General features: G+C 38.0%; 1 protein-coding gene across 1 annotated transcript; it reads left to right on the top strand.

The window, feature by feature from the left end:
- The first annotated feature begins 48 nt into the window (after positions 1-48).
- On the top strand, positions 49-11,039 carry minpp1a (multiple inositol-polyphosphate phosphatase 1a). The gene is made up of 5 exons (XM_030786226.1): positions 49-649; positions 1,300-1,485; positions 2,023-2,120; positions 4,576-4,706; positions 9,447-11,039. The coding sequence occupies exons 1-5, from the start codon at positions 82-84 to the stop codon at positions 9,802-9,804; spliced, it is 1,341 nt and encodes a 446-aa protein (XP_030642086.1). The 5' UTR covers positions 49-81; the 3' UTR covers positions 9,805-11,039.
- Positions 11,040-11,187: the final 148 nt, after the last annotated feature.

Here is an 11,187-nt window from a genome sequence, read left to right as displayed (position 1 = left end):
ATTCCGTGTTTGTCAAATATTTAGTTAGATGTTACGCAGATCAGAGAAAACAAGACATTTGCTAGCTGACTGAAAGAGAAAATGTTCAGGATACTTTTTGTTGTTTCGTGCTTGGTAAACAGTATTTGTCTCTTTTTGTTGAGTTTTGCTTGTAATGTACCCAATGTACCTAAGATTGCCAACTATTTCGGTACGAAGAGTCGTTATGAGGAGGTAAACCCTTACTTAATCAATGACATAAATGCAGTCAATGAATCGTTAGTGAAGCCGCCGTCTCCAGGATGCCAAGCCGTTCATCTAAGTGCTATTATACGACACGGCACCAGATTCCCGACCACGAACAACATCAGAAGGATGCGCAAATTCCATGACCTCGTTATTTCTTTGGCCGCAAGTAATGACAGCTGTGTACAACAAATTAAAACGTGGAATATGTGGTATACCGACGACATGGATGGTCGACTGGTCAGAAAGGGTCGCAAGGACCTCTGGCACTTGGCAGTCAGACTGACTAAATCGTTCCCTTCGTTGTTAACGGAGGAGAACCTACGAGAAGGCCGCATCAAATTTATTACCAGCTCTAAACACAGGTGTGTCAATAGTACCATTGCTTTCAAGGAGGGTCTCGCGGACACATTGCATACATCAGGTAATACCCACAGAATGCATGGACACAGATAACCTACTATTCTTAAAAATTATTCATCTGTTAAATTTGTTAAACTGTTGTTATGCTTTCCATGGCTTGTTCCGAAAAACATCTCGGAAAGGTAGCGAGATATTCAGTAATTTCTAAGCCCTGATTGTGTAACCTAGTGTCAAATCAGTTGAGTCATTTTAAACGGGGTCAGTAGCTTTACAGATTTTTTTTTTTTTGCCCAAACACAGCCTAAGTGTGAGGCTCTGTATGACCAAAGAAAACGACTAAGTTCAGAAGTAGCTGAAAAAATAGGCTCAAAGTAGACATAATACCTACTATATGTAAGATTACAGTAGTGTGAGAAATCATTATACAATTAGTGCTCATAATATGTGAATAATATTATTACATTGTGTGATACCATGTATCAGGGAGCTGCTAAACATCGCACCATAGAAAAAAAAGAATATTCTCGCATAGATGTCATTTTATTAGATGAGGACTAGTCAAAGACAAGTTTAAAGCTCACACTAATTCAGTGTCTCGTGGATGAGTGAAATGATCTGATTTTAGTCTCTTGTGTATCGGTAGCATAACTTTTCCAAACATAATTTATAATATATTTAAAGGAATATTGCATTTGTGTGTTTGTTTTCAAGACAGCAATGTTGAATACATCATAAATGATGCGCTCATGCGCTTCTTCGACCAGTGCTTGCGGTTTGTGGAGAAGAGCAAAGCTGCAGCTGTGGAGGTTGACAACTTCAAGAGCGGTGCACACATGAGAAGGGTTCAGGAGAAGATAGCCGACCGTCTACAGATCCCCTACGGAAACATTACAAATGGTTTGTGACACTGTGCTCAGTGCAGCGATCACTAGTTAGTGATTTGTGGATGAAAACATATTACAAAATGTTCTGTAACCCGATGGTGCATTCAACTGCCACATATAAAGTGAAGAACTTGTATTTCTTTGATCTGATAGTAAATACTCCTTAGATTTAAGGACAGTATATTTTCTTTTATTTGACCTCTACACCATTCCGAGTGATGCCCATGTCTACCTGTATTGTTTCCTGTTCATAATAATTATAACTTTAGACAAAGGCCCTGAGAGGAATTATTTAAAAGAGTAGTTGCTGCTCTGGGGAATATCTTAGTTAAAAAAAATTTCATCCAGTCTTGGTATTGACTATTTTGATCCACAGGAAATGTAGTAGGCGTGCACTTGTTTGTAAAATGTCTTAGTCCTCTACATGCAATATGCTTACAAAACATTAGATATTGTGTTGATCAGATTTATTCCATAAAATACACACAAGAATTTAAACTTCCCTCTAATGTATTCAACAAGCACATAAACTTTGTATTTGAATGTGCAGATATGGTGGAGGCAGCATTCTACTTGTGTTCTTATGAGTTTTCCATCAAAGGAGAGAGCTCCCCCTGGTGTCAACTCTTTGATGAGGTGGATGCAAAGGTACAGAAAGTTTACATTTATCCTTTTCTGTTGTCCATGTATTTGTGGGAAACTCATCTTGAGTGATACCTATAACTGTAAACTAGTTACAACCCAAAATTAAAACACACTTGAATTTGACTTTTTGTTTGGTTCACAAAACATATTTAACGTTCTGATAGGCCGTGATAACTTTTTTTCCCAAAAGAATAATCAATTAAAAAATACAAAACTGAAAAATCTAGCCTCAAAAAGTATTCACCCCGCAGTCCGCCAAGGGTTTAATATTTGGCAGCTGTCGCTTTTGCAGCAGTTTATCACCTCAAGTCTTTGGTGTTATGTTGTGACCAGCTTTTCATATTTCGCAAGTTTACTATTTGTCCAATCTTCTTTGTAAAACTGCTTGAACTGTTGCAGGCATGTCAGTGTACAGCAGTCTTAAATTCCTGCTATAAATTTCCGCAAGGATTTAAGTCACCTGAGGAGTAACCCAACCTTCTTCTTTTTAAGCCATTCAAGGGTGGCTATAGCTTTGTGTTTGGGGTCAATTTCTTTTTAAAATATGAATCTCTGTTCTAGTCGCAGATGTTTTGTAGACTGTGCAAGGTTTTGCATCTCTCTATGTTTTACTCCATCCATTTTGTGACCCTAATTTGACAAACTTACCTGCCCTTGCCGATGAAAATCTCACCACGTAAAGCAGGTTAACCTACGCTCTGGCTAATGATGGTCTGTTCTTGAGCCTCTCGGGATGGTTCAAGATATTTGTCTCTAAGTCTGGAACTGGGATGTTGGAGTTTAATGAGACACATAGAGTTTTGAGTCCCAAGGGTCATGAAGACTGAAACCTTAGAAAGTCCTCTTTCTGGAGTCCCAACAGATTTCTTTGGATGGTGTCTATTGGTGCAGGATAAGACATGTTTGTGAAACAGACTACAAGGTTCACTTTGGGTACAGTTGTTAACCCAAAGAATGTTCAGCAACATGCAAAGATGAATTGTTGTACTGCATGTTCTATCCAGGTTAAATGTGGGAGTTTTCAACGACCATCAAAGCTTTCGGTGTGTGGGTGTTATCAGATGGCTCATCAGCTCGTTACGCTGTGACCGTGGAGATTCCTTTTTTATTTTTATTTTTTTGATAGCCTTTGAACATGGTCGGTTCCATCTTTGTCTTGGGACGATGTGTGAAGACTCAATTAAGTGTGGACACTGACCCTTTGTTCACTGATAAGTCGTCAGGCGATTGCGAAGTGTTTCGCAAATGGTGAGTGCCAATGGGTGCTGGCAAGGCAATGCCTTTGTATCCTACAATGGTTTCTGAGTTTTGGGGGGCGGGAGGAGGGGGGGTCTGGTTGTTGAAGGTTCTCCTCATACCCCATCTTTTTATACCCCTTTTTTCCAGAAATGTTCCAAAACTATCCTGAGACATTGTGCCAGCTGTCCCAAAGTGAAAACTGACTGGTCCAAAAATGCGATTGCTTTTATTTACATTACTGTTACATTTATTTCTCACTTGCAGTGTTTGGGCTGCCCTGTTGCCATCAGCCATTTCTAAAAACTGTATTGTCTTGACTATGTATTTTTAAAAAATTTAATTATGAATAATCTTTCATACCATATATCCATGAGAGCAACACAGCTGCCCAGACAGCAAAAATAGATTCTAATATCTGAAAATGTTTTGCATACTGTACAAAATGCATAGAGGGGCTGGAGAGACAAAGAAAGAAGCTGAAAATAAGTCCGTCTGTTATACCAATAATAACTTTATTATAGAATTGCAAATCATGCAGTCCGTAATACCTGATAGATTGTTCTTCTGCACTGTTAGCTTCAGAGGGTCTGACATAATTTGAAACCCAACAACTAACTTGACACAGTACTCCATGAACCACTGCTTAGAAATAGTCACCTCTTTCTGCGGCAATCTGCACCTTTTGACACATATTGACAATCCAAAATTTCTTAGTTACTGTTGCTGTCTAGCACCCGTTTACCAGTTCCATTTTTGCATTTAGTTAAAGTGCACAACATTAATGCCCTGAAGGCATTTCAAAACAGGTTTTATATTGTCCCGTGGACTGTTTTTATTGGTCCTGAGGCTTCGGGATTATATTAATTGGGAACATTGCCCTCCCCTGACATGTGTCTGTTAACAGCTGTGTTCCACAGTTCTTGTGGAAGCTGTTTTGTCCGCATATATTGCTTTGCAATGACCAACAGGGAGATCTTACACAGACAGGGGTGTTTAAACTTACAACTACAGGTGAATTCAATTCAAGTAGTTAAGTGCACACAAGTGGATTCCTAGTGGCAGATTTTTCAATTGTATATTTTTCTTTAAAACAGAATTGGAAAAATACAGCTCATACGTGTTCTACTTTTTGGTTGTAACTCAGCAATCGTACATGTGAGGTGTATCAACATGATGAAAAGAGATCAATGTCATTTTCTGTATGTGATTCCCACCCCAGACCATAGAGTATGCTGGTGATCTGAAGCACTACTGGAAGAAAGGCTATGGCCACGACATCAACAGCAAATCGAGCTGCATCCTCTTCCAGGACCTGTTTAGCCGACTGGACAAAGCAGCACAGGAGAGGCGGTAGGAGCTTGAATTCCTTTTAATGACATGGAATCCTACAGCACTAATGAGCCCATTAAATTATTCTTTCTTTTTTGAAAATACATTTGGAAAAAAGAAAAAAAAATACACTGTTAATCTACATGCAGCAATAATGAAGAAAAATGTGTGGTTTGACAATGGAACCCCTTTGCTACAAAGGGTTAAACTTTTCTTGCTAAAGCGCCATAAGCATTGTGCAATCAACAAGAGCATAGTTTTTGATCTTACATAGCACCATATCACTTCTACCAACCCACAACAACTTCTGTGTGTAAGGACTCTAGTCTGTTCTTCTGTAGGCCACCGGTGGGAGTCATTGTTCCCTTGTGTATGCATTTGTTTTGTCATTATCTACACCTAGGTCTTATTAGGTCTGTCTATTTAAATCTTTCTGTTTCCCAACCTATGTGCGCAGTCTTTACGTTGCTCTCATAAGTTGTGTATGCCTTTTCCCTGTGCATTTTTGAGTGTGTCTTGATGTGTGTGTGTGTGTGTGTGTGTGTGTGTGTGTGTGTGTGTGTGTGTGTGTGTGTTTGTGGGGGGGGTGTTGGCATGAGTGTGTTTTTTTGGACTTCTGCCTTATCTTTGGACCTTTGTTCTTCTTCTGTGTATTTGGAGTTTTGGGACTAAATCTTCTGCCAGAATTTATTTTTGCCAAGAGTTCATGTAAAACTCCTGTTTAATTTTTTTATATATATATATATATATACAAATCAGCTCTCCTGAGTTTTCTCTGCACTTGGTTTCTCCAAGTCTTCAAAGTAGTTTAGTGTTGAGAATCCAGTACTCTCAGTACCATAGCCTTGGCTCAATTCCCAATCGGGAACCAGACCCATAACACCATGAGGAGGTATAGAATGTTCTTTTCAATGTTGTTTTTTTCTCATAACATCCAGAATGTCCTAGATCAGGTAAGAGATTGACAGACTTCCAGAGGTGACACATTAATCATATTCAAGTCATGCAATCATTTGTCCAGTCAAACCCCAACCTCAACTTGAATTGTCTGCTCTCGCTCCTACACTATTCTTCAATTATTTACACAAATACCACTTTTAAACAAAAGCTGAGCCTCTTTTCTCCTGGGTAGAATAGAGTCATTGTTGTTTTTCTGTCCCACTCATATCAGTTTCTGTGGTTAAGATCAGAAGATGTAATCAGAAGCTGACGAACAGGAATGAAACCGTCAGAAATCCACACGTGGCACAAACGAGACACCTGATTTACAGAAAACAGGCCATTCAAGCCCTGTTTACACGATTATAACTGGAATGTGAATTTAATATTTCCTGCTATTGAATTAAAACTCAGTTCACTTAGTGATCGATGTCATTTGAGTTTTAAGGCATTTTTCCAAAAATACTGTTAAACTGCATTACGTTACAGCAACATATGTGTTTCTTGACTGCCTACATTTGTTGTACATCTTAGCTTAAATGGCTGCGCTTAAAATTTTTAGATTTTTGAACCGGAAAAAAAAAAAAAAATTATATATATACGTGTGTGTTTGTGTGTGTGTAATTAAAGCAGTCTTTTCCAGGCTTGGTCCTCCCTGACCTGGTCCTTTCATGAAGGGCTAAGGACCAGATGAGCATTTCAGAATATTTAGTTATGATCAGTTATTCAGTAGCCCACTTTCAAAAGGCTTTCTCCACCTATGCATGCTTTCCAAACAAACAGAATGGAAATTTACCAGAATTTCAGTTATACTTCCATCAATAGTTCTTTCATTGTGAAGATCAAGTACAATAATTTGAATCCGAAAGTCTCACGTGACCAGCCGTTTAAGTAGTGGCTTTTCCTGCTATAGCTACTAGTACTACTGCTGCTGTCTCACTGGTTTTTTGTTTTTTTTTCTAATAGTACTATTTATTCTCTCAACATACATTATTCTTATCACAGTATCAGTTTTTTCTGTTGCTAGTTCTGCTTCTGCTGCAGCCTCTCTGAGCATTACAACTCATGTTACTGCTAGTACTTTTAGTACCAGTCTGGCATTACCAGTACTATTGCAATTGCTACTACCTACTGTTACCCCTGCATCAGCATTAGTTCTAGTAGAGCAAACACTACAACTACCAGTACTACCAAATACTGCTGTTATTACACTATTGTTACTTCCACTGCGGCTATTGTTAGTAATAGTTGCCCTGCCATGACCCGCTGTATCTCAGCTTCACCACTAGAGGGAGTTAAAGGGCATCACCGGACATATCCACTCTGAACTCGCCTGATGATTAGTTTACTGATTATACCTGTTCCTCATTGTCTATGAGGATTGAAGCCCTCCATTTGTCTCTGTCTACTGCTCAGTTCTGGAGTTTGTTTGCCTAGTGTCCCTGATACCTGTCTATGCCGTGTTCTTGTTACTTTTTTATGTCATGTCTGTCTTTGTTCTCAAGTTTATTATTCTGCTCTTCACAAAGAGCATTTTTCTTGTTACACACAGATCATTGGTAAAACCAATAGAAGTCTTACTTCTTCTCTGTTGCCTGAATACTGCATGTGGATGACAGTAATCAGTTTTCTCCTAGTTTATCAGTGCCACTGTCACCATCCTGGAACTACTATAACCACCTCTGTCTCTACTGCAATTTCTACTACTACCGCTTATGTAGCTGGCATCATAGATTGTCTAACTCTAATTCAGCATTCTTCAGCTTGAGATGTTTCATATGCCGATATTGTCGACATTTTCCTCATACTCCTTCCCTTGTGGCCATATATTTACAGAGTCACAATGCATGTCATCATACACACCCATGGTATACAGGACACGCTCTGATGTGGACAGGAACTACAACGTGTAGACCTAAATCTTTTCAAATGATGTTAGCGAGTAGGCAAAGAGTGTTTGTGTGTGTTTAACCTCGTCTGCTTTACTTTCCATCCTGGAGAGTTTGTTTGAGTGAGTAAAATGTGACGTTTACTGTCGTGAATGCTTTAGTTTGATAGCTGACTTCTGTTTGATGGATTACCTTCTCATTCATGTTTGTTTACATACACTTTCCCAGGCAAATGTATAATATGTCAAGAACCTGACAAAAAATATACAATCTGTACGGTTATTATTATAAGTTGTATTATGGATGACTGATCATAGAAACTGCCAGTACAGGATTGCAGTTAAGTTTTTAAATAATGAATATATTGCAGTGACACCAGAGCTAATTGCTGTTTGTTATCTATCTATCTATCTATCTATCTATCTATCTATCTATCTATCTATCTATCTATCTATCTATCTATCTATCTGTCTTCTAATCATTATTATTATGTATTATATGTTCTCTCTCTCTCTTGCTCTCTCTCTCTCTCTCTCTCTCTCTCTCTCTCTCTCTCTCTCTCTATATATATATATGTATATATATATATATATATATATATATATATAGAACCACTCACTTGGTATTTCTAGCTTTGAGAGAATGTAGTTATATGTACAGTTTTAAAGAAAATTTTTGGCAATTTTTTTTTGTTGTTGTATAGGAAAAACAAATGACAAATGTATTTACTCTGATAAATAGATAGTCGATGAATGTATATTTGGTAGGCAGAGCCTTTCACCTACATATACATACAAGCTCACACACACATTTACACAAAAATGCATTCAAATATGCTTTTCTGTAATGACCATCTGTGTGTGTTGAGTAAGATTTTGTAAAATATTGAATCTTTGAGGTTCTTGTTCTTTGATATTATATGATAAATTCTTCTTCTTTTCTGATTCTCTGTACAAGACAAAGAAAGTACTTGAAAATTAAGTCTTCTTTGCCCTTCTGTGATGGTTCTAGACAAGTGATTTAGGGGTTTTATGGTTAATTGGTAATAATTCGCTGTTATAATTTCTCAGTATTCACTGCTGACTGAAATATTTAGATCACTTTGCAGTGTTATCAGCACAAAGGTCAGGAGACACACCTTCATGCACTCAATGTACTCTGCAATCTGCAAGTCACAGTGACTTCACCTCACAGGTAGAAGTTGTTCTTGTACAGAATCATTTGCTCTCACAGTAATCTGGGGCTCTTATAATGTCTTATAGTGTTCCAAGACAGAATGGAATTTGGAAATATACAGTAGAACATGTGATCAGAGCAGTTGTGTATTTTTCTCCAGGAACCACTAATGGTCCACATGATAATTCCCACTGGACCAATTAATCAGATTACTCTCAGTTTAATGGGTTATTTTTCCAGCAGTTTAGCAAGTAAAAGCTTTTTGAAGACTGCTACTATGTTAATGTATTAAATGCTATGCTATCACAAATTTACGCAATGTTCAAGTTCCAGTTTATCCAGTTAAAATGTACAAAATGTAATGAATCACATTTATTTTCACAGTATTTAAAATGCAGTGGTTAGGATAAACAGCTCATATCTTATTACTTCACATATATCATATTGGAAATACATTGTAATTTCACAAAATTTATGAAAAAGGTTCTTTGCAGAACTTTGGGAACTCAAAGTTTAGTGGCCCATATTTATGTTTACACAATTGTGCAATTTCATGATGTTTTTTAGCCAAGGTACTTCTGAAGTATTTTAAAGTACGCTCACCCCTTGAATAAACGGACATGCCTGCACTAAGGGTTGGAAGAAATAGACTGATTTCACGTTAATTTCAAAAACCCAATGATGGATGGTGTTTTTCAAATTTCAGATTTAATTCATTCTTGCTCCCTCTCCTCTCTTTTTTCTCTCTTTTTCTCAGGTCAGGTGAACAGTTGTCAGAGGTGGTGACAGTGCAGGTTGGTCATGCTGAAACTTTATTGCCCTTACTCACTCTGTTGGGCTTTTTCAAGGACAACGAACAGCTGACTGCCACCAACTTTGACAAGCAGGACGGTCGGGCTTTTCGCACCAGCCACATTATGCCATATGCTGCCAATCTGCTGGTGACCCTATATGACTGTCCAGAGGGATTCCGTTTGCAGTTTCGGTTAAATGAAAAACCCTTAACCCTTCCTGGGATAGCAGATCCTGCCCCCACTTACCAGGCTGTGAGAGAGCACTACAGCATTTTGTTGAGCGGGTGTGACCAAGAGACCGTATGCAAATTAAGCAAATAGACAACAAAAATTGTGCTTACTATACCACAGAGAGACAAGAGAGCCACGCAACTGACTACTAGACAGAGTACCAGCTATAAAACTAACCACTTGGCATAGGACCAATAGACAGAGGACCAGGTAATCAATTAACCAACAGAGAACCAACTACACAACAGACCAAGAGGCAGAAGATCAGAAAAAGAGCGAGAGCGAAGTGTCACCTACATTACTGATCAACATAGTGTCACAGAGAACTGTGTACACACAAATGACCAAATGACAGGACCTTGATAAGACAGCAACACAGCAATAATAATAAGACAGCTAACCAGCTAAGTACCACAGACAAATGTCAAACAGACAGAGTTTCACAGACAGCTGACTAGTGGACTATAAATTAATAACTGACAGACTGACAGGTAACTGGTCAACAGACGTTGTACCTAAGGTGATGTGCAAACAATAGTGAACTACTGGTAACTGATAATGATCACATTAATTCAACATTTTACATGGAAGTGGTGCAACACTGCAAGTAAAACTAATAACACTACATGTTAAACTTGTCAAAGAAAGTAGTCACTGTGACTCAGATATTTGATATAGAACGGAGAGGCAGGACTGTCTGCCAAGTGATATTCAGCAGAATGTCCAGTGCCAAAATCGATTTCTTAGAGTGTAATCTTGTGTTATGTAAATACTGTGAACTATTTATATAATGCAAACTCACCAAAGTGTGGTTTTAATTTGCTGTATTGAGGTATGTATTTTAATGAAACCAAAGACAACAGTATTGTGTACAGATTGAGATAAGTTTCTTGAAACCCCACACCATGGGAAAACATTCATATTGTAACAAGATTCCAGCAATACCAAAAAGAGATCTGTACAGAGTGTGCCAAAATCTTATCAGATGCTCTGATGCTCATCACTCGTTACGACTCATTAATCTGAAGCTTAAGCATCTCGTGACTTTATTATAAGACCTTTAAAGGAAATGAGAGATAATCAAATAGCTGCTCTGTGTGTGAAAAATTGTTTGAATGAAAGCTTTTAAATCTTCACTACTTCATTCGCACTATACTACAACTACTTACACCTGCTCTGTGCTTTCGGTAAAATCACAGAGGCTCTTTGACCACTAATCCAGTAACTAATTGTGTTGAAATAATAGAGATATGGTTAAATTGTGGAGATGTGGCCAACTTTACACTGGGTTGCACAAAATATGAATAAACTTAAGTGCACACTGATGGCTCTTTTGCATGCGCAGTCATTAAAAGGGGAAGTTTACTCTTTTTGACATGTAGGCTTATTACAACACTGAGATCATTTGTTGCTATTTTAGATGGTTGCTCGATCAAGCTCTTGGATTTTTTTTTTTTATTTGCATCAAGATCA

This window comes from Chanos chanos, chromosome 10, assembly GCF_902362185.1.
Source record: "Chanos chanos chromosome 10, fChaCha1.1, whole genome shotgun sequence".
In the NCBI taxonomy this organism is placed as follows: domain Eukaryota; kingdom Metazoa; phylum Chordata; class Actinopteri; order Gonorynchiformes; family Chanidae; genus Chanos; species Chanos chanos.
The sequence above is the reverse complement of the archived record's forward strand: the minus strand, read 5'-3'. Positions and strand labels throughout refer to the sequence as shown.

What these genes read in the sequence shown, in the direction of transcription:
- minpp1a (XM_030786226.1), top strand. Translation starts at nt 82, where the DNA reads ATGTTCAGGATACTTTTTGTTGTTTCGTGCTTGGTAAACAGTATTTGT. An exon ending in TTGATGAGGTGGATGCAAAG is followed by an intron (nt 2,121 to 4,575) that starts GTACAGAAAGTT and finishes TTCCCACCCCAG; the next exon opens with ACCATAGAGTATGCTGGTGA. An exon ending in AAAGCAGCACAGGAGAGGCG is followed by an intron (nt 4,707 to 9,446) that starts GTAGGAGCTTGA and finishes TCTTTTTCTCAG; the next exon opens with GTCAGGTGAACAGTTGTCAG.